Source organism: Enoplosus armatus, chromosome 11 (genome assembly GCF_043641665.1).
Source record: "Enoplosus armatus isolate fEnoArm2 chromosome 11, fEnoArm2.hap1, whole genome shotgun sequence".
Taxonomy (NCBI): Eukaryota; Metazoa; Chordata; class Actinopteri; order Centrarchiformes; family Enoplosidae; genus Enoplosus; species Enoplosus armatus.
This window is the reverse complement of record NC_092190.1, coordinates 3,495,893-3,522,471: the sequence shown is the minus strand read 5'-3', so window position 1 is coordinate 3,522,471 and position 26,579 is coordinate 3,495,893. Positions and strand designations below refer to the sequence as shown.

The 26,579-nt window shown below is 42.0% G+C and overlaps 6 protein-coding genes across 6 annotated transcripts; 3 read left to right on the top strand and 3 right to left on the bottom strand.

Annotated features, from left to right (window-relative positions):
* Positions 1-2,320: 2,320 nt before the first annotated feature.
* Positions 2,321-3,557, bottom strand: LOC139292422 (trace amine-associated receptor 13c-like). The gene is made up of 2 exons (XM_070914757.1): positions 3,301-3,557; positions 2,321-3,137 (listed from the first exon to the last, which is right to left on the bottom strand). The coding sequence occupies exons 1-2, from the start codon at positions 3,471-3,473 to the stop codon at positions 2,321-2,323; spliced, it is 990 nt and encodes a 329-aa protein (XP_070770858.1). The 5' UTR covers positions 3,474-3,557.
* Positions 3,558-5,612: 2,055 nt separating this feature from the next.
* On the top strand, positions 5,613-6,709 carry LOC139292448 (trace amine-associated receptor 13c-like). Its single transcript, XM_070914790.1, has 2 exons — positions 5,613-5,788; positions 5,893-6,709. The coding sequence occupies exons 1-2, from the start codon at positions 5,613-5,615 to the stop codon at positions 6,707-6,709; spliced, it is 993 nt and encodes a 330-aa protein (XP_070770891.1).
* A 4,947-nt stretch (positions 6,710-11,656) lies between these two features.
* LOC139292606 (trace amine-associated receptor 13c-like) lies at positions 11,657-12,756 on the top strand. Its single transcript, XM_070914966.1, has 2 exons — positions 11,657-11,832; positions 11,940-12,756. The coding sequence occupies exons 1-2, from the start codon at positions 11,657-11,659 to the stop codon at positions 12,754-12,756; spliced, it is 993 nt and encodes a 330-aa protein (XP_070771067.1).
* Positions 12,757-14,486: 1,730 nt separating this feature from the next.
* Positions 14,487-20,202, top strand: LOC139292414 (trace amine-associated receptor 13c-like; the record flags this gene model as incomplete). The annotated part of the gene is made up of 3 exons (XM_070914746.1): positions 14,487-14,659; positions 14,767-15,552; positions 20,187-20,202. Coding segments are annotated over exons 1-3 (975 nt in total), but the record flags the coding sequence as incomplete, so codon positions are not given.
* Positions 18,397-19,733, bottom strand: LOC139292361 (trace amine-associated receptor 13c-like). Its single transcript, XM_070914685.1, has 2 exons — positions 19,496-19,733; positions 18,397-19,216 (listed from the first exon to the last, which is right to left on the bottom strand). Exons 1-2 carry the CDS (start codon positions 19,666-19,668, stop codon positions 18,397-18,399), a joined length of 993 nt encoding a protein of 330 aa, XP_070770786.1. The 5' UTR covers positions 19,669-19,733.
* A 4,384-nt stretch (positions 20,203-24,586) lies between the features above and the next one.
* LOC139292051 (trace amine-associated receptor 13c-like) lies at positions 24,587-25,825 on the bottom strand. Its single transcript, XM_070914183.1, has 2 exons — positions 25,647-25,825; positions 24,587-25,406 (listed from the first exon to the last, which is right to left on the bottom strand). Exons 1-2 carry the CDS (start codon positions 25,817-25,819, stop codon positions 24,587-24,589), a joined length of 993 nt encoding a protein of 330 aa, XP_070770284.1. The 5' UTR covers positions 25,820-25,825.
* Positions 25,826-26,579: the final 754 nt, after the last annotated feature.

The following is a 26,579-nucleotide window of genomic DNA, read 5'->3' as shown; positions in this document are numbered from 1 at the left end:
AAAGATCACAGGAATAATATATCTGAAAAATGTCCCGGATGTCCGCGCGTCAAAAGAAAAAATCCTTGCATTTTTACTTTCCTATCTGAGTATTTGCTGTTATTTTCAGAATATTTTGTATTTGTGTTTTTTTATTTCGAGAAATTACCCCCAAAATGTTGCAAAAAGCTGTTGGAAGAGTCCGAATGATTCAAATGTGTGCAGACAAGAGGTGAGCCAAAAGTTTCCAGGTTTTCTTACCCTCTGGATGAATTGTAGGAGAGCAGGGAAGTCTAGCAGCTCTGTGTTTGAGGAAACGTTTCAGTGGATGCTTCAGCATTTGGTGCGATTTGTCTGCCTCGTCTCTTTATGTGGAGGACATGGCACACTCCCTCTCTGTCTTTATACATGTCAACCATCTTGTTTACTCCCCAGCAGAGTGGAAGAAGAAATTCTCACAGATTCTTGACCTGCTAAAGACCTTTTGTCTTCCCAAACTGGCTTCTGTCACGGCACATTCCAGTTTCCAAACACTCTGTAATTAACTGAGATACTGATGCAGACTGTGACTACAACTCGACAATGTCAGGTGTCAAACTCATCAATGCATGATTGCTGTCATTCTCAGATCCCATTTTGAAGGAGCACAGCTTATTTAGCTGACTTATTTAGCATGTTAGAATATATTATTTACCAACAATATATATAAATCTTTCTTGTAATTTATCATGAGAAATGCAGCTGAAAGAGTCTTGTGACAATCTTAAAACATGCAATATATAATACAGCATAGAGTATCACATGGCCTTCATGTAAAAACCAGCCAATGTATTGATTAGTAATTGTTTAGGTTTAGTTGTTTAGCTTTTGTCTTTGATGCAGAATACAGAGTCTGTGTTACGTCTATATTTAGTTTTCAAATACACATTGTGTGTGTGTGATCTATAACTGGTTGGGCATGCGGTGTGTTTAAAAAAGTTGCACAAGACAAAAGAAAATACGTTCTGAAGCTCAAATGTACAGTTCAGATAAAGAGAGATCTGGTCTGGAATGCAACAGGGCAGGAAAGAGTTTGACAGTTCTCATTCTAAGAGTTTCACCTCCGGGGAAGAAGTCTGACAGATGTTAAGCCCAGGTGTGGCCAGCCAGTCACAAACACCAGCACCAAAAAATAGTCACGCTCACACACACACACACAAAACTCCAAATGCCAGTAAGATAACAATAACAGCACTCTCTTTTCATGGGTGCGTTTTGCTTTTTTTGACTAACATTCGGTGTTTGCCACGAGCCTTTTGAAAACCGAACTTCACACGTGTGTGTCAGGGAGGACGGCTCAATGCTTGGATTTTGTGTCAGAGTACGGGAAAGCTTGTTTAAGATTCACACAGTTTTCCGTCTCCAGATTTGCAGCCTTTCCACATGTAGATCACGAAAGCTGTTCTAAAAACTCTCTTGGAGATTTTCAAGCAGTGTTGCATTTGTTGCTGCATTCACTTTTGGCATGTTACCTGCTGCTTGTTCACTTGCAACAAACCTGTTTTGTTTTTGTTTTGTTTTATTTACAAGGAACCGATATGTGATCAGTCCTTTTATGAAGTGCGTGGTTATGTTCCATTAACTTAAGAGATATTAGGGCAATAATTTACATATATGATGTAACTAAAGATTTGATTTCATATCAGATAAAAAGGACAACATTTAGGTGAATGAGAAGAACCACGTGTGCTGGCAAAATTTGTTGTTGACTAACCCCAGTACAGCCAGGGAAAGGAGGAGTGTAACTAGAGACATATAATATATCTAAAGCAGTGGTTGATCCTTTGTTCCTTTTGAGAGCACAGGCCATTCATGACTGCCCCCATCCAACCCAAGTCTCTCTTCTTGCCAAGTCAGGCATGATGAGGTTTCATCAGTGTTGTGTAAAAGGAAAGAGGGGAGACTGCAAGTTTATACACCTCTTAGATATTTAAAAAAAAAAAAAATATATATATATATATATATATTATGTGACTAAATCAATACAATGATTGTACTACTTGTCTGATACCTTCTACCTATGGAGTCTAATAATGAATTTAACAATTCAAAATTCTGAATTGAGGTGTGTTAAAGGCTCTGACTTAGGGCCATTAACAGGGCACCACTCCCAGGCAGACAATGTAAAGGTAACACATCATATCATACATTACTGTATATAACACCAAATCCAGAGAATAAAGACGAGAGGAAACATAAGTAGGTTTCTGTGACATGCACTTTATAAAATGCAAGTTGCACATATTTTACATTTGTCCTGACTTAATATCTTCTGTCTTGTCAGAGCCTACACAGTCTCTCTCTACAGTATGTTGGCATCACAGGAGTCAGGCTGAAGTACCTTAAATGTTACAATGAGCTTCATAGATTTTAGAAACCAGGGGTAGCAAAAAGCATACACCGCCGGGTTTAGACAAGAGTTAAAATAGAACAACCAGTTCTCTAAGGGCACAGATGTAACGCCAAACAAGGTGTTCTGTCCTACAAAAGAGTGAATGTAATATGGGCAAAGGCATGTCAGAAACACAACTACAACAACACCGAGAGTCCTGGCTGCTTTCATCTCAGATTTCTTAGCAGTTACTTTCCCTGAACGCTGAAGTGTCACAGCTGTAATGTGGGACCGCATGGCTCGAGCCTGAGACACAGCCACCACAAATACTCTCATATACAGAACTATGATGACAGTGACAGGACCAATAAAGGTCAAAATAAGGTCAGCAACTCCTGCTATGTGGTTAATGACAACCACACACTCTCCAGAGCAGGAATTATACCTGCCTGGTTGTTTCAAGTGATCCTTCATTATCAGACTGTTGTATAGAACAGAACAGACCCAACAAAGGCAAGTACAGATTGTAACTCCTCTCACAGTGATTTGGGTGGAGTAATGCAGAGGGCTACAAATGGCTAGATAGCGGTCGACTGATATGAGCACCATGGTTCCTACTGAGGCAGAGGTAACAATGAAGTTTAAAACAGAAAACAAAGCACACATGAGGTCACTGAGAAACCAGCAGCCGTCTAGGAGGAGAATCTGAAAGGAATTCAGGAGGCCCACGAAGAAATCTGAGACAGCCAGGGAGAGGAGGAGGAGGTTGGTGGGGGTATGAAGCTGCCTTGATTGAAAGAGGGGCATCACATCATTATTTGTAGTATCAACTGCAAATCCATTTTAATATTCAGCAGACATAATCCATAAGTCAAATGAGTAATAATAAGTATTGTTTAAAATCACAAGTCAACACATAACTTTGATAAATTGATGAAATATTTGGCTACTTGAAGTGTGAGATGGAGATGATGACCAGCAGGTTGAGCGTTGCGGTGAGCAGAGAGATGGAGGACAGCACAATGTAAATAAGCACAGTCTCAGTGTGTGGGCGCTTTTGCTTCCAACAGGAGGAGTTGAGTTGTGGAAAGCAGAGTTCACTTTCCTCCAGGGTTTCCATCATCAGAGAAAAAGGATGAGAGGAGAGACTGCTGAGCTGTGGCAGCGTTGTGACCGAATCTCCCTATCAAAGAGCTGATTTATCTCTTTTCTCCGCTTCATCCCCTCGCCCTTTTTTGCCCTACTACAGCTGTTTTTTCTCTCTAGTCCCTCCTCCCTATTTTGCCTTCTGAAGTCTTCCTTTTCATCTTGCACTTCCTTAGTCACAATGTTTGTCAAGTGGTTAAAAATACAGCCAACTCTATAACAGTCCAACAGAAGTACAGAAGGAATATATATTTTAAGGAGAGAGGGCCCCAACCATTGACGTTAGTCACACACACACAACACCTACATAGCTCTTAATGGTCATTAATATTATTACCACTATCATTATCATTACTATTACTTTACATCTCAAGCAAGCGAGAGGAGAACAAATTTAAGTTTTGGCGGCAGCAATATAATTGGCTGATGGAGATCGTGGCAAAATCTGGTTAGAGTAAATGCCTATATGATTAGCTGATTATAGAAACAGGAAGAGAGAGAGGGATGTGAATTAATGAGCGAAAGATAGTCTTCCTGATTGAACTTACGCTGAGCTGAGAGAAATGAGTGAACAAATATCTTATTGACACATGTATAATAAAGAGGAGAAATGTTGAAGTCTTTGGCGATTAGACCCCATCATATTTTAAGGGGGTAGAGAAGCATTGAGTAGTATAGGAAACCCCCCCAAAACAGGAAAGAAAGACAAGAAAGGAACGACGCAACCTGACACAATAAGATTCGATCCTTACCTTACCAGACCTCTAATAAAATATGATGAGATGAGACAATTAGACAGAGAAATGCATAGCTGAAAAGACAGAATTATTGCCCTGGCTGCTTTCGTCTCAGATTTCTTAGCAGTTACTTTCTTTGGACGCTGAAGTGTCACAGCTGCAATGTGGGACTGCATGGCTTGTGCCTGAGACACAGCCACCACAAATACTCTCACATACAGACACCCTGGAGTGGTTCTCCTCCTATCTATCAAACAGAAAATGTTTTATCTGATTCATTCATGTCTTCAAGTGCACAGACATCTGGTGTACCTCAAGGACCATTTCTTGGACCCATTCTGTTCTCTCTATATCTGCTACCATTGGGTCATATCATTCATCACCATAACATCCCATTTCACTGTTATGCAAACGACATAAGTTATATCGACACAGTTATATCTCCTCCTATAAACCTTTTAAAATGCAATAAGCTGGTGACACTACAGAGCTCGGGCGCGGCTAAGACCCTGGGTGTTATCTTTTGCCCGTGAGCTAAGCTTTGCACAAAACAATTTTGTACAATCACGTTTCGACCACCTTGGAATATTCCCAAGATTAGAGAAACGTTATCTGTTGTTATCTAGCGTAACCTCTTGTTTACCTGCCTCAGTGCCTGAGATGAAGCTAAACTTCAGACTATACAGAACTTTGTAGACAGACTTCTGGCGAAGACCAAACGTTCTTATTTGTTTCCATAATACAGCTCCGTTGTGCAACCACTTGATTTTAAGTTTATCTTAAAAACTGCTTAAACCCCTCTACATTTTGGATGATTTATTTGTAAGTTTCTTTTATACAGTCTTTGTATTTTGCTACTCTTATGTTTTTCTTTTATATTTGTGATTGTTTATTGTTGTCTATAGAAAGCACTTTGTACGCCTAGTTTGAAAAGTGCTATACAAATAAAATTGTTATTATTATACAGTAAAGATGGGGAGGCAGGATGGTTTAGAGGTAAAAGAGGCCAGCCAAAAACTGAAAGGTCGCTGGCTCGATGTCTGGCAGAGACAGGAGGGTGTATTCCAGCTGTGAGCTAAGGACTGAGGGGTGGCTGGTATCACATCTACAGTGCCCACCATCTCTGCCTGCCCCTGATCAAGGCAGTGAACCCTTACAACCGCTCTAACCTCTCCGCATATGTGTGAGGAGACTGTACATTGACAATGTATAACTTAACTTAATATTATTCCCTACAGGCATGTATCAGTACGTACTAGTGCACCCTCACTACAAAAAAATTAGGAGGAGGGAGGGGAAAGGGAGTTGAGAGTGATAAATCCGATATGAGGTCAGAGAGTTGCCAGTGTTGAGCAGCTTCTCCTCTCCTCCTCTCTCTGATGATGGAGACTCTGGAAGGAACTGAACTCTGCTTTCCACAACTCCTCAACACTTCATGCAGGAAGACCCAGCGTTCTCACTCGGAAACCATACTCACTTACATTGTGCTGTCCTCCATCTCTCTGCTCACTGCAACTCTCAACCTGCTGGTCATCATCTCCATCTCACACTACAAGTAAATAATGTTTTTGTCTTTCAGTCATGGCTTTTATCAACTGGAATGACAGTTGGTACTACAAATAATGTTATGTTAAGTATGTTGCTTTCTTATCTCTCCAGGCAGCTTCACACCCCCACCAACCTCCTCCTCCTCTCTCTGGCTGTCTCAGATTTCTTGGTGGGCCTCCTCATGTTCTTCCAAATTGTCCTCGTAGACGGCTGCTGGTTCCTCGGTGACCTCACGTGTACTCTGTATCATGTTTTTAACTATATTATTACCTCTGCCTCAGTAGGAACCATGGTGCTCATATCGGTTGACCGTTATGTGGCTATTTGCGATCCTCTCCATTACTCCACCAAAGTCACTCAAACAAGAGTTAGGATCTGTGTGTGTCTGTGTTGGATGTGTTCTGCTCTCTGTCACAGTCTGCTGCTGAAGGATAACCTGGAACAGCCAGGCAGGTATACCTCCTGCACTGGAGAGTGTGTGGTTGTTATTGATTATATTGCAGGACTTGCAGATCTTCTTTTGTCCTTTATTGGTCCTGTCACCGTCATCATAGTTCTGTATATGAGAGTATTTGTGGTGGCTGTGTCTCAGGCTCGTGCCATGCGGTCTCATATTGCAGCTGTCACTCTCCAGAGTTCAGTGAAAGTAACTGCTAAGAAATCTGAAATGAAAGCAGCCAGGACTCTCGGTGTTGTTATTGCCGTGTTTCTAATTTGTGTCTGCCCGTATTTTGGTGTTGCACTTACAGGCCAGGACACCTTGCTCAATGCTTCATCTGCTGCCTTTGTAATATGTCTGTTCTATTTTAACTCCTGTCTAAACCCTGTGATCTATGCCTTTTTCTACCCCTGGTTCAGAAAATCTATCAAACTAATTGTCACACTACAGATACTGAAGCCTGGCTCCTGTGAGGCCAACATAGTGTAGAGAGTGGGGACATGAAACCTTGAGACACATTTCAGTCACTCAAATAAATGTAAGGATCTTTGGACAAATAAAGAAATGCTGTTGGCATTTATGGTGCCAACATACTATACAGAGACACTGTAACTGAAATGTGACATTTTCTATGCAGAGAAATGATTTCAGGATGTTATGGTAATATGTCAGTTATTAACTAAATCTAAATACATGCAAAACCTGAAAACAGGATACATTGCATGTACTGTGACAGAAATATGTTGTAATATTGCATGAGTCAGTATCCATGAGCCTCTGCTGTTCATTGTCAGTTTTTTTAATCTTATCTGCATTTGAATGATACTTACAGGCACCATGAATATTTTCACAGACCCTGCTTCACATACGCTGTGAATGAAACTATGTAAAATCAAGTATGTATCAAGTAGTATGGAACAGAGATGTAAAAATGGACTGTATTAAAGCACATCACCTCCTTTTTTCCCATTATATTTTTATTCATGTGGAACTAGATATATGTGTGTGTGTGTGTGTGTATTACAATACAGACATTCAATAATATGACTAAATGAAATATTTAAATTGATATTTAAATGAATAACAAATACGATACATATATTATTGCTATTACAGTAGGATCAGTTTAAATGTTTATTTTAAAGCATCTTACAGAGTTGGAAAGCGCTTTCAAAGTAAACGATGCACAGGGTCATTGAAGCTACAATAAAAAGCAAAGCAGAGGCAAGAAGACAATAATACTAGTGTACAGAAGGAACTTTGAAAATGCAAATTATGTTATTGAGCTTATTGATCGAAGCTACGTAGGCAGACTAAGCCAGAGCATGGGGTTAAACATATAACACTGTAAGGTAGCTGGTAAGGCAAGCCACATTATTGAAGAATGTAATCTGTCATGCAAATCAGTTTTTGGAGGACACAAAGCTTCAGAGATTAAAAGGATATTTTGGAACAAACAATAATGCTCTGAATTAAATGTGGAGTTTTGTAAACATAAACATCACATCATGTTGTTTGATGATACCTAATGACTTCACAAATTTCTTTTTTTTTTAAATGAATTGATATGACTTTCCTAGTTCAATTTCTTGCAAATGGACACAAATCTAAAGAAAACTGATTTATACAAAAATGTTCATAATTCTTTTATTTTGTAACTATAATAAAATGTCTCAAAGTTTTCTCAACTCTCAACTCTCACAATTACCTCAGTATTCTTCACCACAGTGTGAAAATCTGTATATGATAACATCATGCTCATCTCATTGGCAAAAAAAACATTTTCATACCAAGGGAAAGTTGTTGATATAAATAGGGAATGATCAGAAAGGCATACATGCTCACTTTACCTTAAAAACAGTGCTTCAATGTATTTAAGTACCTGATCAGACTGCTCCAACTAAGGCCTGTGTTTAGATAATGGGTAATGGTAGAAATTTACACAGTCACAAGTTAGGTTGACTCATACAACTTAATTTATAAGCACAGCATTTTGGTGAGGGGTGATTGCTTCAACATCCTTACAGGAAGAGGAAAGTTGGCCATAATGGAGGTCAAACCCATGTCTTTCTTATTGTTACTCACCTCTCCTCTAGTTTCAGAGCACTTCATTTCCTGCCATTGTGAGTCCGCACCTGCCCTGATTAGTTTCACCTCATTATGCCCACCTTTCTTGTGGATTTAGTCTGTGTGCTCCCCTCTCCCCAGTGCGTCATTGTTCTTCGTATCAAGCATTCCAGCATGTTTCTCTGCACCCTGTTGGATTATCTGCCTGATCTCTGACTGACTCCCTGTGTACCGAACCTTTTGACAAGTAAAGACTGTGTTCTTTATCATCAATCCTGTCTCTTGAGTTATGTATTTCAAGCCTGTTGTTACAGCATCCCACTACCCAGACTGGATGAGTGAAACAATGTGCCTAAAAGCTGGGACGAAATCCCCACCCCTGAAGTTGCACTTCATCAGAAGCACTTGAGGTCAAAATATCACCTGTGGATCCTGACAATGAAAAACTTCTCCTGCTTGGACGAGATATCCTGCGGGTCCACAAGGTGCGCAGGCAGTTGAATGGTCCCCACAATGCACCCAACGCGCAAAAGCTGGACCTTGGATGGGTGATCGTGGGTGATGTGTTCCTGGGTAATGCACATAAACCCAATGAAGTGAGTGATCTGAAAATGTACATTTTGGAAAACGGATGTCCAACAAGTTTCACCCCTTGTGATAGTCTCCTCAGGGTCAAGGATGACTACAGTCTAAGAAGCAATCAGAGAGTAATACTATGGAACCTAATGGAAACTGCGCCAGTAAAAGCTACCACTGAAGAGAGCCTAGGAGAAGCTGTCTTCTGCCATGGTATAGATGACAACCAGCACGCACCTTCCATTGAGGACAGGACCTTCTTGGAGATGATGGAGAAGGAATTTGTCAAGGATAACGACAGCTGCGTTGCTCGACTCCCATTCCGCAGCCCCAGACTGCCTACAAGCAATTGATGTCACTCAGACGCACCCTCGACAAGAAATCAGACGTGAAAGCTCATTACATCCAGTTCATGCAGAAACGATTCAACAAAATCATGCAGAGCCAGCACTAGGACATGTACCTTGCTTACACTCTCCAGACCTACCGTCCTCTAGCTGTCCACCAGATGTCATAGCACTTTCCCTCCTCTATTTTCATCACCTGACTGCCTCACCCATCCACACACCTGACACACCAAACCTGGACCTTCCTGCCTGTCAGCTGTTAACGGCCTATCTGTCTGCCAGGCAACTTACCATTCCCTGCCTGTACTTGTGTAAGCTCTCTTAAATAAATCACCAGAATCATCCTACTGCCTCACCTGTCTGCATTTGGGTCCTATCCTTGTTTCTCTGCATTTGAGTTGAGACACAGGAATGCTGGTATCTGCCAACATTTGGTGTATATCGCCCCCACAAGCCTTCTACCCTGCTCTACCTCCTGTGCAACAATGCTAACCACTGCACCACCATGCCCTCCGACACACAGCTCCACTGGCAGCGATGTACAGCAGTTCATAGATACGAAGACGACGCTGAAACCATCAATGTACTGCAAAGAGCCCGTGAGGTGCTTGTACTCCCAAACATCAAACTCCATAAGATCTCTTCCAACAGAACCAAAGTGATGGATGCTGTTCCCGCGGAAGACAAGGCCAAGACCTGGATGATCTTCCAGTACAGCCTGGGTTGGAGGTGGAACATCATTTTACTTGTCGAGGCGTGCTGTCAATTGTTAACAGCTTGTTTGATCCTTTGGAATTCCTTGTTCCAGTGACAATTCAAAGACAACTGCTCCTTAGAGAGCTTACCTGTCAGGAACCAGGATGGGACAGCCCCTTGTCAGAGGGAATGTATAACGATTGGAAAAGATGGCTGCAGTCACTGCACGAACTTGAGGAACTACAGGTTCCCAGGACCTACACATCCTTCTCTACATCCCAACCCCAAAGCAGAGAGATACATGTCTTCTCAGATGATTGGGTTAAGGCAGTAATGGCGGTTGCATATCTGAAAACTGTGCAAGACAACGGCAACTGTGAGATTGGATTTGTCTTTAGCGAGACAAACTTGGCCACCTTACCTGACCTCACCATACCTCGGCTAGAACTCTGTGCTGCAGTGTTGGTTGTGGAAGTAGCTGATCTCAGTGTGGACAAACTTGACCTGAAGCTGGACAAAATAAGATTCTACACACACAGGAAGGTGGTGCTTGGTTATAACAAAAAGACACTGAGATTCTATGTATACATTAATAATCGTGTACAGCGCATCAGGCAGTCAAGCCGACCTGACCAATGGAGCTATGTTTCGACAGAGATCAACCCCGTTGATCATGGATCATGAGCTGTTACTGCAGGTTATCTCTCAGGCACAACTTGGCTTTCTGGTCCTGCTTTCGGGTCAAGTCGGCTGTTGAGGTCTGCCCAAAGGTGACCACTCTGTCAACTCAAGTGGCAATTAATCTAGGTTCAAAATTATTTGAACACTTCTCAAGCTGGAGTACCGTCACCAAGACACTTGCACTTGCACTTCAAGACACTTGCAATTGCACTTGCACATTAGTGGCAGCTTCACCAAGTCAACAGGAGATGACAACTGTCATGGCTGGCATGTCTGCAAGAGGTTTTGCAGACAAAGACCTGACACAAGCAGAGCACACGGTGATCAGATGTGTGCAGCATAAGGTGTACACTGATTAATACAGGTGTATAGAATCCAAGAAAGATCTTCCAACCAATAACCTCCTCCAAAAACACCATCCTATCATGGATTAAGATGGTATAGTGAGAGTTGGAGGCCGTATTACTCAATCAGACCTTCATCTGAACGAAACAAACCCTCTCCTCATCCCAGATAAACACCAGGACGCTACCTTGCTCATTCGCCATCACCACAAGCAAGTGATGCATCAGGGAAGGAGCCATTCAAGCCAGTGGCTTGTGGATAGTAGGAGCCATGAGATGTATCAATAGCGTCATCCATAAATGTGTAACATCTCGCAAGTTGAGGGGAAGAGTAGAACATCAGATTAGTCATTTAATTGTGTACTTGTATTTTGCTGCTCTTGTGTTTTTCTTTTGTATTTGTGAAAGTTTTTATTATGTCATCTATAGAAAACACCTTGAAAAGTTCTATAAATTTAAATTATTATTACATTATTACCTACAGGTATGTACCAATACATACTGTACTGGTAGACCCTTACTACAAAAGATTACACTGTTAATTAAGAAGAATTACGCTGTACATTGCAGTCCATTATCTAAAGCGTCATCGAAAATGGTCACCAAAGGGAAAGAGGGAGGAGGGAGGGGAAAGGGAGTTGAGAATGATAAATCCAATATGAAACTTGAAAGAGTTGCCAGAGAGTTGCCAGTGTTGAGCAGCTTCTCCTCTCCTCCTCTCTCTGATGATGGAGACTCTGGAAGGAACTGATCTCTGCTTTCCACAACTCCTCAACACTTCATGCAGGAAGACCCAGCGTTCTCACTCGGAAACCATACTCACTTACATTGTGCTGTCCTCCATCTCTCTGCTCACTGCAACTCTCAACCTGCTGGTCATCATCTCCATCTCACACTACAAGTAAATAATGTTTTTGTCTTTCAGTCATGGCTTTTATCAACTGGAATGACAATTGATACTACAAATAATGTTATAATGTTAAGTATGTTGCTTTCTTATCTCTCCAGGCAGCTTCACACCCCCACCAACCTCCTCCTCCTCTCTCTGGCTGTCTCAGATTTCTTGGTGGGCCTCCTCATGTTCTTCCAAATTGTGCTCATAGACGGCTGCTGGTTCCTCGGTGACCTCACGTGTACTCTGTATCATGTTTTTGACTATATTATTACCTCTGCCTCAATAGGAACCATGGTGCTCATATCGGTTGACCGTTATGTGGCTATTTGCGATCCTCTCCATTACTCCACCAAAGTCACTCAAACAAGAGTTAGGATCTGTGTGTGTCTGTGTTGGATGTGTTCTGCTCTCTGTCACAGTCTGCTGCTGAAGGATAACCTGGAACAGCCAGGCAGGTATACCTCCTGCACTGGAGAGTGTGTGGTTGTTATTGATTATATTGCAGGACTTGCAGATCTTCTTTTGTCCTTTATTGGTCCTGTCACCGTCATCATAGTTCTGTATATGAGAGTATTTGTGGTGGCTGTGTCTCAGGCTCGTGCCATGCGGTCTCATATTACAGCTGTCACTCTCCAGTGTTCAGTGAAAGTAACTGCTAAGAAATCTGAAATGAAAGCAGCCAGGACTCTCGGTGTTGTTATTGCCGTGTTTCTAATTTGTGTCTGCCCGTATTTTGGTGTTGCACTTACAGGCCAGGACACCTTGCTCAATGCTTCATCTGCTGCCTTTGTAATATGTCTGTTCTATTTTAACTCCTGTCTAAACCCTGTGATCTATGCCTTTTTCTACCCCTGGTTCAGAAAATCTATCAAACTAATTGTCACACTACAGATACTGAAGCCTGGCTCCTGTGAGGCCAACATAGCGTAGAGAGTGGGGACATGAAACCTTGAGACACATTTCAGTCACTCAAATAAATTTAAGGATCTTTGGACAAATAAAGAAATGCTGTTAGCATTTATGGTGCCAACATACTATACAGAGACACTGTAACTGAAATGTGACATTTTCTATGCAGAGAAATGATTTCAGGATGTTATGGTAATATGTCAGTTATTAACTAAGTCTAAATACATGCAAAACCTGAAAACAGGATACATTGCATGTACTGTGACCGAAATATGTTGTAATATTGCATGAGTCAGTATCCATGAGCCTCTGCTGTTCATTTTTTCAGTTTTTTTAATCTTATTTGCATTTGAATGATACTTACAGGCACCATGAATATTTTTAGTCACAGACCCTGCTTCACATACGCTACGAATGAAACTATGTAAAATCAAGTATGTATCAAGTAGTATGGAACAGAGATGGAAAAATGGACTGTATTAAAGCACATCACCTCCTTTTTTCCCATTATATTTTTATTCATGTGGAACTAGATATATATGTAGTATCTTGCACTACAGATACTGAAGCCTGGCTCCTGTGAAGCCAACATAGTGTAGAGAGTGGGGAGCCACTGACATGAAATCTTGAGACACATTTCAGTCACTCAAATAAACAAAATATAATTTAATATCTTGTGCATTTGAATTATATTTACAAGCACCGTGAATAGTTTTCGTCACAGACCCTGCTTCACATACACTGAATTAAACTTTACATGTGTATTTTTTCAAAACCAAAGACAGACATTATCAGTCAGTCTTTTCTGTTTGAATGAAGGGGAAACACAGCAAACTTGCTACGAATGTCCCTGATTAGTCATCCTGTGAAAGAATGAGACGATCCAGTGGTGTGTTTTCAGAAAACAGAAAAAGGTTTGGATAGATTACACTTTGTAAAATCTAAATAAATTTCAAATATAAAGTACACAATCCACACTCATAAGCATGGAAGAGAAACAAGCATTGAACAGAGAGGGAAATTTATTTCCCTGAAGATACGTATTATTGAAGCATTGAATGTACTTCAATGTATTTAAGTCACTCATCAGCCTGCTCCAACTAAGGCCCATGTTTAGGTTATGGTAATGGTAGAAAGTCACACAGTCACAAGTTATGTCGAGTCATACAACTGCGTTTAAGAGCACTGTGTTTTGGTGAGGGGTGATTTCAGGAGCATCTTCATCAAGCAAGAGGAAAGTTGGCCATAATGGAGGTCAGACCCAGGTCCTTCTTATTGTGAAACAACAATGCTAACCACAACATGCCTACCAGGCTGGTATCACATCTGCGGTGCCCATCGTCTCTGCCTAACTGGCATTGAGCAAGGCCCTGAACCCTTAAAACCGCTCTAACCTCTCTGATGAAATGCGTATGTGTGGAGGGACTTCATGTATGTGTAACGAGGAGGGATATGCAAAAAGACAAATTTCAATTGCCTTGTGTACACTGACAATAAAGTAAAAAGTATGTATTTAAATTAACTTACCTTAATATTATTACCTACAGGTATGTATCTGTACATACTGATTCACCCTTACGACAAAACCAACAACTGTGTGTTGTAGTCTGTAATCTAAAGTGTTATCAAACATTGTCACCAAAGGGAAAGAGGGAGGAGGGAGGGGAAAGGGAGTTGAGAGTGATAAATCCGATATGAGGTCAGAGAGTTGCCAGTGTTGAGCAGCTTCTCCTCTCCTCCTCTCTCTGATGATGAAGACCCTGGAAGGAACTGATCTCTGCTTTCCACAACTCCTCAACACTTCATGCAGGAAGACCCAGCGTTCTCACTCGGAAACCATACTCACTTACATTGTGCTGTCCTCCATCTCTCTGCTCACTGCAACTCTCAACCTGCTGGTCATCATCTCCATCTCACACTACAAGTAAATAATGTTTTTGTCTTTCAGTCATGGCTTTTATCAACTGGAATGACAATTGATACTACGAATAATGTCATAATGTTAAGTATGTTGCTTTCTTATCTCTCCAGGCAGCTTCACACCCCCACCAACCTCCTCCTCCTCTCTCTGGCTGTCTCAGATTTCTTGGTGGGCCTCCTCATGTTCTTCCAAATTGTCCTCATAGACGGCTGCTGGTTCCTCGGTGACCTCACGTGTACTCTGTATTATGTTTTTGACTATATTATTACCTCTGCCTCAATAGGAACCATGGTGCTCATATCGGTTGACCGTTATGTGGCTATTTGCGATCCTCTCCATTACTCCACCAAAGTCACTCAAACAAGAGTTAGGATCTGTGTGTGTCTGTGTTGGATGTGTTCTGCTCTCTGTCACAGTCTGGTGCTGAAGGATAACCTGGAACAACCAGGCAGGTATACCTCCTGCACTGGAGAGTGTGTGGTTGTTATTGATTATATTGCAGGACTTGCAGATCTTCTTTTGTCCTTTATTGGTCCTGTCACCGTCATCATAGTTCTGTATATGAGAGTATTTGTGGTGGCTGTGTCTCAGGCTCGTGCCATGCTGTCTCATATTGCAGCTGTCACTCTCCAGAGTTCAGTGAAAGTAACTGCTAAGAAATCTGAAATGAAAGCAGCCAGGACTCTCGGTGTTGTTATTGTCGTCTTTCTAATTTGTGTCTGCCCATATTTTTGTGTTGCACTTACAGGCCAGGACACCTTGCTCAATGCTTCATCTGCTGCCTTTGTAATATGTCTGTTCTATTTTAACTCCTGTCTAAACCCTGTGATCTATGCCTTTTTCTACCCCTGGTTCAGAAAATCTATCAAACTCATTGTTACACTTAAAATATTGAAGCCTGGCTCCTGTGAGGCCAACATACTAGAGATCAATGTTGTTAGGTAACTAAAATGTGATGTTTAAACAGCGAAATTATGTCTTCATGTGGTTGAGTCAGTGAGTTATAAAATACATATAAAATATATATATATCTATATATATGTGAGAAAACTCAAAAAGGATACCTTTCATGTTTTGTCAGTGAATGACTCCATGAGCCTTCTCATTGTTAGTTTGACCCTCATTTGTTTTGTTATGCCAGTGAAAAATACTTTAATATTTTGTGTATTTGAGTGAAGTATCATTGCTACTAATGCCACTGGTTTGCCACACTGTAAAGAAATAAAGATTAAAAAATGGCTTTGTTTCCAGAAAACACTGAGTTTGAATAGATTATGCTTCTTGTAGAATGTACATGTATTACAATTAAGCATCATTCACACACTCACAAGCATGCAAGAGAAACACATTTTCATTTCTGTGTAACTTTATAGTACAGTACAAATGTTATAGTACAAACATTCAAAATTATTTTAGTTACTACTAAAACTTACTACTTTATTTTAGTATTAACAAAAGAAAAAGAAAAAGAAAAAGAAAACAGCAACAGCTGACTTCAAAACTTTGCTGAGCCTAAAAATAACAAGTACAATATACTGTATATGTGTATATATATATAAAAGTAAAGTACTGAAAAAGTAAAGTAAAGTGAAGTAAAAATAATCATAAATAAATAATAAACATAAATATATTGCAATGTGCAAATTGCAAAACAGCAGCATCCAACAGTTTTTTCTTTTCTTCGTTTTCTTTTTTGAAAATACATATTTTCCACTTTTTCCTATTTTTCCCTGAGATCTCAGAGGGTTTTTGATTTCTTTTGTGGGTAAACAGAGTCTGGAAAAGAAACAGTTAATACATGAAAGTTTTTTTGCTAATCCAATTTTCTTATAAACTGTATTACTCTGGTTAACATACTAAAATACCAGTTACTTACCTGATCGGGTGACAAGAGGTACTTAAGCATACACTTAAGCATTATTCCACTACTTTTTTGTGTGATTTGTGCATCCTGGTATTTGGTGACTGCGGTTATTTTTCCTGGTTGCAATATATTCTCTTAATAATCGTAAGTCTGTTGTCTGTGTGAGTCATTTGGAGTGGATATTACAGGTCTACATTAATAGTAAGACAAGTAAATAACAGCCAATCTCCTCATTGAACCTAGTTTAGAAGTTAACCGCTTATTCCTGCTTTGATATTCAGCACTATTTGAGCAGTAGGGCCGGGGGGGGGGGGGGGGGTGCCGGCCCTACTGCTCAAAGAAGAAACTTAAGCTTGAAGTAACGTATACGAGACTGACAGGCAGTGATTAAAGATTCAAGCAGCTGATTTACTGCATGTAAACAAGTGAGATAGTGTGTTTAGGTTAATCTGTTAATTGACGGGTATGACAGGTCTCAATGTGAGTCTATATTTGGCAGGTAAAAAACTTGCTTTACTGGCTTGACAGACTCCTCCACACCAACAGATAATCCTGAAGATAATGAGCTGAAAACCAGATAATGGCACATGCTGTCAAGTATGAAAGTCTGAAAGCTGCCCTGTGGTGTTTTCTTGTGAACAAACAAAGGTTATGTTTTCATTCAGTGTTACTCACAAAACGCACTGTGCGTATCCTTAAGGTCTATCAATTATGCTGAATGGATTTTCTTTCCTCGTTCCTCAACATTTGCATTGTCGATTCTTCGAGCTGACTTTACTGGCTTACTGGCCGTGTTTACTTCATGGATGTTTTCTTCTTTCCTGCCTCTGCTGGCGCATTGCTGCATTTCGTGGCCATAGCCTGTCAAAACGTTTGCCTCTGTCCTGTTTTTGCTGATGCATTTCCTTGCCATCCTCCTTCCATCCACCAGGTGCCCTCGGACATTTCCACCTGTCCCACTCACCTGACCCTCACATCCAGCCACTTTATACAATACTAAAATAAACGACAGTCAGTGCTCTGCCAGAGCCACAAGTGTCAAGGACAGTCACATGAAGATGAAGAGAGCACACACCAAGTGAGCCTACTTGATTGGCTAATCCCTCCCTGTGCTGCACTGGTTACACAACTACCTGTAGCTCAAAGCAGGTTCAGTCCTCCGTCTGTGTCTACACAGGCACAGCATTGAGTTCTAAGAATCGGACTTACTGGATTCATGAAATGTTGACGCTCGTAAATTGATTCCATTATCTTAACAACTTGAACCCAGAATGCTTCAGGACATAAATATATAACATGTGAATGTGTGATTGATCCTCTCCACAGTTTCAGAACAACTAGTAAGAATAGCTTTATTATATTTATATTCTATATATATATATAAAGATTTCTCTCATATTGTGTCATTTACCCAAAAGGGAAATTTAGGTAAATGGTACCATATATACACACACACACACACACACAATGCCTGAAGAACCAGTCCGTGCCCTTATTGCATGATAATGCTATTATTATTATTATTATTATCATTATTAATGATAATAATAATCATGTATTTAATTATAAGCCTTCACTAAGCTCCCAGAGCACAAATAACCACTGTTACTTCTGTAGTCAGCTAAAGGCCTAACCTGTTTATAGGCCTTTAGATGACTGCAGACTGACTGCCACAATAGGAATTACTGAAGCCTGCTGGATTATACTTTCAACACAACTGATTGTCTGAGAACATGAAGGTGTGAAAATATAAACATAGAAGAAACATATAAGAACAACTCTGTTTCTCCCAAAATTACACCTTTTGACTTTACTTCAGTGACTCAGTAACAACAGCAAATACATTTCCACAGAAAGTCTTTATTGTTGTTTGTCTCTACAGCAATTTAGCATCACACGACTCAGGCTGCAGTATCTTAAGAGTAAAAATAAGTTTAATAGATTTTCTAAACCAGGGGTAAAAAAAGGCATAGATCACAGGGTTTAGACAAGAGTTAAAATACAGGAGCCAGACTACAAAGGGTGAGGATGAACTACTGTCTTCAATATCTTGGCCTACAAGTGATGGAGAGTAATATGGACAGAAACATATTAGAAACACAACTACAACAACACCGAGAGTCCTGGCTGCTTTCATCTCAGATTTCTTAGCAGTTACTTTCCCTGAACGCTGAAGTGTCACAGCTGTAATGTGGGACCGCATGGCTCGAGCCTGAGACACAGCCACCACAAATACTCTCACATACAGAACTATGATGACAGTAATGGGGCTAATAAAGGTAAAGACAAAGTCAACAATTCCTGTGATATAGTTAAGGACAACTACACACTCTCCGTAGCAGGAATTCTGTGACGCAGGATGTCTCAGAAAATCCTTTAAAATTAGACTATTATAGAGAACAGAGCAGATCCAACACAGACAAACACAGACTTTGGTTCTGTCCAGAGTAACTCTGGTGGTGTAACGTAGGGGGTCACAAATAGCCAAAAAACGATCAATCGATATGAGCACCATATTTCCAACAGAAGAAGAGGTAATGATAAAATCTACAAAATAATACAGAGCACACATGAGGTCACCCAGGAACCAGCAGACCTCTGTCGAAAGGATTTCAACCGGCATCAGCAGGAGGCCCACGAGGAAGTCTGAGACAGCCAGGGAGAGGATGAGGAGGTTGGTGGGGCTGTGGAGCTGCCTGGAGAGGAAGAATACTATAATTTATTAAGATAATTATTATATTATTATCATCAATTGAAGCTTGTTAGTAACAGCAGCAGTAGAAAGGGCATTCTTATGGGTACGGATTTATTCCGGCTTTAATTATTGTGTCACACCATTATGTTTGAATATATATTATTTTCTAGTAACACAAAAAAAATATTATTTACTGGAACATTCACATTAAAAAGGAAGACGTGTCATTCTTTTCATAATTTTCATTGTGAACATATATTAACTGAGAGTTTATCTCTGCCTGAAGTGTGAGATGGAGATGATGACCAGCAGGTTGAGAGCTGCAGTGAGCACAGAGATGAAGCACAGCAGAATGTGAATGAGCATGGCATCGGACTGAGGTGGCATGAGTTTCCTGCAGGAATCGTTGAGGAGTTGTGGAAAGCAGAGTTCAGGTCCCTCCAGAGTCTCCATCTTCAGAGAGAGGAGGAGAGGAGAAGCTGAGTTCTGGCAAAGCTTTCTGTGATACAGCTGATTTATCTCTCCTCATCTCTCGCCCTGCTACTGCTTTTTTTTTGTCTCCAGCAGAGACTGAAGTCCCTCCCCTCTACTTTCTGTAGTCATCTTCATCTCAGTCTTCATCACTTACTTCCCACCATCTCTCACTTGTCTTATTCCTTAGTTATTGTCCTCGATGACTTTAACAAAGGTAACCTCAGACATGAACTCCCCAAATACAAACAGTTTATTAAATGCCCCACCAGGGAGGGGAACACTCTGGATCACTGTTACACCACAGTCAGTAACGCTTTTCACGCCGTCACCCGCGCTGCACTGGGACACTCTGACCACGACATGGCCCACCTGATTCCTGCACACAGGCAGAAATTAAAACTTTCTAAGCCTGTTGTGAGAACTTCGAAGAAGTGGACCAGTGAAGCTGCAGAGGACCTGAAGGCGTGTTTGGACTGTACTGACTGGGATGTTTTCAGGACTGCTACCAACAGTCTGGATGAGTACACAGAGGCTGTGACTTCATATATCAGCTTCTGTGAGGACTGCTGCGTACCAACTCGGACCAGGGTGAGTTACAACAACGACAAACCCTGGTTCACAGCAAGACTGCGACAGCTGAGGTTGGAAAAGGAAGAGGCGTTTAAGAGTGGCAACAGAGCAGAGTTTAAGGAAGCCAAGTACAAGTTTAGCAAGGCGGTGAGGGAAGCTAAACGACTGTACTCAGAGAGACTACAAGACCAGTTCTCCTCCAACGACTCTGCTTCTGTGTGGAGGGGGCTCAGGCAGATCACCAACTACAAGCCAAGAGCCCCCAACTCTGCTAACGACCGACGCCTCGCCAACAGCCTCAACGACTTCTACTGTCGCTTTGAAAGACAATGGGACAGTCCTGACACCATCCCCCACACCATCACCCACCAGCTCCAGCCCAACAGCCCCAACCCCCTCATCACACCTGGGGCTAAACTCTCACACCTCCTACCACCACAGCTGCCCCCCACAGCGCCCCCCACTCCATCGACACCTCTGTCTGTCCTTGAAAGAGATGTGAACAGACTCTTCAAGAGACAAAACCCGCGTAAAGCTGCTGGACCAGACTCCATCTCCCCATCCTGCCTGAAGCGCTGCGCCGATCAGCTGTCTCCGGTGTTCATGGACATCTTCAACACCTCACTGGAGACATGCCACATGCCAGCCTGCTTCAAGGCCTCCACCATCATCCCTGTACCCAAAAAACCAGGGCCCACAGGATTAAATGACTACAGACCCGTCGCCCTGACCTCTGTGGTCATGAAATCATTTGAACGCCTGGTCCTGTCCCACCTCAAATCCATCACAGACTCTCTGCTGGACCCCCTGCAGTTCGCCTACAGAGCCAACAGGTCTGTAGACGACGCCGTCAACCTGGCTCTACACTTCATCCTCCAGCACCTGGACTCCGCAGGATCCTATGCCAGGATCCTGTTTGTGGACTTCAGCTCTGCCTTCAACACGATCGTCCCGGCTCTTCTTCAGGACAAGCTCTCCCAGCTCAACGTGCCTGACCCCACCTGCAGGTGGATCACAGATTTCCTGTCTGACAGGAAGCAGCACGTGAAGCTGGGGAAACACGTCTCAGATTCGCGGACGATCAGCACCGGCTCCCCTCAAGGCTGCGTTCTTTCTCCTCTACTCTTCTCCCTGTACACCAACAGCTGCACCTCCAGTCACCAGTCTGTCAAGCTCCTGAAGTTCGCGGACGACACCACCCTCATCGGACTCATCTCTGGAGAGGATGAGTCTGCCTACAGGTGGGAGATTGACCACCTGGTGACCTGGTGCAACAGCAACAACCTGGAGCTTAACGCTTCAAAGACAGTGGAGATGGTTGTTGACTTTAGGAAGAGCGCAGCCCCACCCGCCCCCATCACCCTGTGTGACTCTCCAGTGGACACTGTGGAGTCCTTCCGTTTCCTGGGCTCCATCATCAGCCAGGACCTCCGGTGGGAGCTGAACATCAGCTCCCTCATCAAGAAAGCCCAACAGAGGATGTAGGCAGCTGAGGAAGTTTAACCTGCCACAAAAAATGCTGGTTCACTTCTACACCGCCATCACTGAGTCCATCCTCACCTCCTCCATCACCGTCTGGTACGCTGTTGCCTCCACCAAGGACAGACGCAGACTGCAGCGTATCATCCGCTCTGCAGAGAGGGTGATCGGCTGCAACCTTCCATCTCTTCAGGACCTGTACTCCTCCAGGACCCTGAGGAGAGCAGGGAAGATCGCTGCCGACCCCTCCCACCCCGGACACCATCTGTTCGACCTCCTCCCCTCTGGCAGGAGGCTGCGGTCCATCAGGACCAAAACCTCCCGCCACAAAAACAGTTTCTTCCCCTCTGCAGTCAACCTGACAAACTCTCACTGACCCCCCCAGAACACAAACACAAGCTATACGTTATATTAACGTACATCACCCCTGTCCCCACTGCATTACATTAACGCACCCACCCCCTACTGGACACTTTATCTGGACACTTTACTTTAATCTGGTCACTGCACTGTTGTTATTTATCTTATCTTTTTTATTTTTATTCTTATTCTTATTTTAGCTTTTATATTCTACTTATTTGTTATCAAAACAATAGCACCTTCAGACCACAGCAACTTCCTTGTAATGTATGTTACTTGGCAATAAACAGTTTCTGATTCTGATTCTGATTCTGTCTCTTATTCTTCTTTTTCATCATCCCCTGTATTGACAACTTCAGCTTTCTTTATTATGGTTGCCATGATTAAGTAGTAGATTAGTTGTACACTGTAAAAAAAAAAATAAAAATAAAAGAGAAAGCTCTTCATTTTCAAGTGCAAACCAACAAAACGCGCGTGCATGTTTGGTGCGTCATTTGGTTTGAAGGGCTAAACCTTTAGCCTCTCTCTCTGCCTGCCTCGTTTCACGCCGCTAAGCCCCTCCAAACATGCACACGCATTTTGCTGGGCTTGAAGGGGAACGTGAAGGTCGTCAACAAACTAACGTCTGTTCTACTCGGCTAGTTATGTCTGACTCAGAAGTGTGAAGCAACAGTGCAGAGCGCTGTCAGCGCCGCCGAGCCTAGCAGAGAGGACGGAGGAATCTTGTTCTTTTGTTTTTTTTAATGGCAGTTGGCGAACATCTTTTAGGTGCATTACCGCCACCTTCTGGATTGTAGTGCACGTAGAACCCCAAGTTTGTACAGAGTCGCTGTGATTGGCTAGTTATGTGCTAGCTAAACCTAATTGGTTGTTTGAGTCAGACCGGCTCCAGTTGTTTAAAAACTAAGCAGAAAGAGGCGGGAGCTCACAGACACATTTGTTTAAAAGGAACCCTTGAATTAGATATTGTTATTGACATGCAATGGTCAAAATTAGTTATTTAAACCAAAATTACAATGAAATAATATTGCCTACTGTAGCTTTAATTCAGAATTTTGATGTCCTTAAGACCAACATTTTACACTGATCACTAAAATATATCAGCACTAAAATTAACCAAGATGCCAGTCACAAATTTAGTTTTTCACTAAGCTCCCAATGCACAAATATCCACTTTTACTTCATAGTAAAACTGAAGTACTGGTTTTCACCCCAGATCAGCTCTCTACTAACATCCTGCAACACCTCGGTTCATTGGCTACTAACAGAAAATCTTTTTTCCAAAAAAACTAGGTGTTATTTTTGACTACCAACTGAAATTTGATGAACATGTCGAGTCGGTTATTCAGTCCTGCTAGTTTCACCTGAGGAATATAGCTAAAATCTGCCCCCTTATATTTCCAGCAGTTGGGAATTGTTATCCATGCTTTTGTGTCCTCCTGTTTAGGAATTTAGGATTCAATTCAAGATCTTCCTCCTCACCTATAAGGCTTTGAATGATCTTGCTCCAGAGTATATTAGCAAATACTATTGCCTTATACCTCTGCTGGGCCCCTCAGGTTCTCTGAATGAGTCCTGCTTGTTATACCTCCTTCAAGACTGAAAACACATGGAGACAGTACCTTCACAGTCCAGGGTCCCAGCCTCCCCCGTAGAGTCAGGTCAGCGAACTCTCTGGGGTGTTTTAAGTCACAGCTGAAGACCTATCTTTTTTCTAAGTGTTTTTATGCTTAAATCATGTACGCTGTTTCTGATTTGTGATGCCTCGTTTTTTGTATTTATTGTGCTGTATCTCCTGTTTTAATGTTTTTATCCTTTTGTAAAGCACTTTGTAACCCAGGTCTTGAAAGGTGCTATGTAAATAAAATTGTACTTACTTACTTACATGCTTCTGCAGCCAGTTAAAGGCCTGTCATGTAGATATGAATATCACTGCCACAATAGGAATTACTGAAGCATGCTGGGTTATACTTTCAACACAACTGATTTTCTGATGGAGAACATGATTCATGAAGGTGTGAAAATATAAATACAAGGACAATGCAGTTTCTCCAGCCATTACACCTCTTGACTTTAATTCAGTGAGTCAATAACAACAGCAAATACGTTTCCATATGCATAGAAAGTTTTATTGATGTTACTCACCATTCTGTCTCTACAGCAGTTTAGCATCACAAGAGTCAGGTTAGATTTTAACAGCTTTTCTACAGCAGCCAGACTACAAAGGGTGGGGATGAACAACTGTCTTCAATATCTTGGCCTACAAGCGATGGAGAGTGATATGGACAGAAACATATTAGAAACTACTACAACTCCACATTAAGACAATATGAAGAAGAGAGCAAACATAATCACACTATCCATATATGTCTCTGAGATGCACTTCATAAAATGCAAGTAGCATATTTTACATTTATCCTGACTTTTGGATTTGTAAATTAAATTACATTAGTAAACATTTAATTTCTTCTGTCTTGTCAGTCTCTCTCTACAGTATGTTGGCATCACAGGAGTCAGGCTGAAGTATCTCAAATGTTACAATGAGCTTCATAGATTTTAGAAACCAGGGGTAGCAAAAAGCATAGACCAACGGGTTTAGACAAGAGTTAAAATAGAACAACCAGTTCTCTAAGGACACAGATGTAACGCCAAACAAGGTGTTCTGTCCTACAAAAGAGTGAATGTAATATGGGCAAAGGCATGTCAGAAACACAACTACAACAACACCGAGAGTCCTGGCTGCTTTCATCTCAGATTTCTTAGCAGTTACTTTACCTGAACGCTGAAGTGTCACAGCTGTAATGTGGGACCGCATGGCTCGAGCCTGAGACACAGCCACCACAAATACTCTCATATACAGAACTATGATGACAGTAATGGGGCTAATAAAGGTAAAGACAAAGTCAACAATTCCTGTGATATAGTTAAGAAAAACTACACACTCTCCATAGCAGGAATTCTGTGACGCAGGATGTCTCAGAAAATCCTTTAAAATTAGACTATTATAGAGAACAGAGCAGATCCAACACAGACAAACACAGACTTTGGTTCTGTCCAGAGTAACTCTGGTGGTGTAAAGTAGGGGGTCACAAATAGCCAAAAAACGATCAATCGATATGAGCACCATATTTCCAACAGAAGAAGAGGTAATGATAAATTCTACAAAATAATACAGAGCACACATTAGGTCACCCAGGAACCAGCAGGCCTCTGTCGAAAGGATTTCAACCGGCATCAGCAGGAGGCCCACGATGAAGTCTGAGACAGCCAGGGAGAGGATGAGGAGGTTGGTGGGGCTGTGGAGCTGCCTGGAGAGGAAGAACACCATCACTTACGAGATTATCAATGGTACCTTGTTAGTAACAGCAGCAGTAGAAATGGCATTCTTATGGGTACGGATTTATTCTGGAGGGCCGGCTTTAATTATTTTGTCACACCATTATGTTTGAATATATATTATTTTCTAGTAACATTAAAAAGGAAGACGTTACTTCTTGTACATGTTCAATGTGGAAATATATCAGCTAATGCTGAGAGTTTATCTCTGCCTGAAGTGTGAGATGGAGATGATGACCAGCAGGTTGAGAGCTGCAGTGAGCACAGAGATGAAGCACAGCAGAATGTGAATGAGCATGGCATCGGACTGAGGTGGCATGAGTTTCCTGCAGGAATCGTTGAGGAGTTGTGGAAAGCAGAGTTCAGGTCCCTCCAGAGTCTCCATCTTCAGAGAGAGGAGGAGAGAAGCTGCTGACTTCTGGCAAAGCTTTCTGTGATACAGCTGATTTATCTCTCCTCATCTCTCGCCCTGCTACTGCTTTTTTTGAAAGCTGAAGTCCCTCCCCTCTACTTTCCGTTGTCATCTTCATCTCAGTCTTCATCACTTACTTACTTACTTCCCTCCATCTCTCACTGTAAAAGCAATATTGAAATGAGTTTGCCAGATCGGCTACTTTCCGGTGACCAACTGCTTTCGCAAAGTCACCTGGGAGCGTAACCTGCAGCTGGGCTCTTAAAAGATGGAGCCTGAAGTCACCCACCGCACCACCACAACTTTGGAGACTTTGGATGGTGTCCTCTCTGCAACGAATCAGCAAATAGGCAAAACTCCATCTGCTACTGTGATAAGAGATGATGTCGAATAAAATAAATCGTCTTTAGAGAAGTTGATTGCTCTGGCGTTATGTTAGCGTCACCCTTTTGTCACAGTCTGCCTCTCTCCTCACCTCTGTCACCTCAGTAATATTCCACTCACCTCTCCTCTGTTTCACCTGATTGCCAGCCACACCACCTCTCAGCTACCTGCTGCTTGTCATCAGGCAATAAGCCAGGTATTTAGGCTGCTCCTCTCCACTCACCTGTTGCCAGATTGTTCTTTGTTCCGCATGCAAGACTTTCCAGCGTTTTTCAGACTTCCGGTTTCGACCCTGCCTGCCTCTGACCATCTTGCCTCGTCGCTGCCCCGGACATCACCGTCCCCGACC

Excerpts from the sequence above, each read along its gene's own strand:
- LOC139292422 (XM_070914757.1), bottom strand. The coding sequence starts at position 3,473 with ATGATGGAAACCCTGGAGGAAAGTGAACTCTGCTTTCCACAACTCAAC. Across the intron at positions 3,138-3,300 it reads ATCTCCATCTCACACTTCAA|GCAGCTTCATACCCCCACCA; the intron begins GTAGCCAAATAT and ends CTTTCAATCAAG.
- LOC139292448 (XM_070914790.1), top strand. The coding sequence starts at position 5,613 with ATGATGGAGACTCTGGAAGGAACTGAACTCTGCTTTCCACAACTCCTC. Across the intron at positions 5,789-5,892 it reads ATCTCCATCTCACACTACAA|GCAGCTTCACACCCCCACCA; the intron begins GTAAATAATGTT and ends TTATCTCTCCAG.
- LOC139292606 (XM_070914966.1), top strand. The coding sequence starts at position 11,657 with ATGATGGAGACTCTGGAAGGAACTGATCTCTGCTTTCCACAACTCCTC. Across the intron at positions 11,833-11,939 it reads ATCTCCATCTCACACTACAA|GCAGCTTCACACCCCCACCA; the intron begins GTAAATAATGTT and ends TTATCTCTCCAG.
- LOC139292361 (XM_070914685.1), bottom strand. The coding sequence starts at position 19,668 with ATGGAGACTCTGGAGGGACCTGAACTCTGCTTTCCACAACTCCTCAAC. Across the intron at positions 19,217-19,495 it reads ATCTCCATCTCACACTTCAG|GCAGCTCCACAGCCCCACCA; the intron begins GCAGAGATAAAC and ends CTTCCTCTCCAG.
- LOC139292051 (XM_070914183.1), bottom strand. The coding sequence starts at position 25,819 with ATGGAGACTCTGGAGGGACCTGAACTCTGCTTTCCACAACTCCTCAAC. Across the intron at positions 25,407-25,646 it reads ATCTCCATCTCACACTTCAG|GCAGCTCCACAGCCCCACCA; the intron begins GCAGAGATAAAC and ends CTTCCTCTCCAG.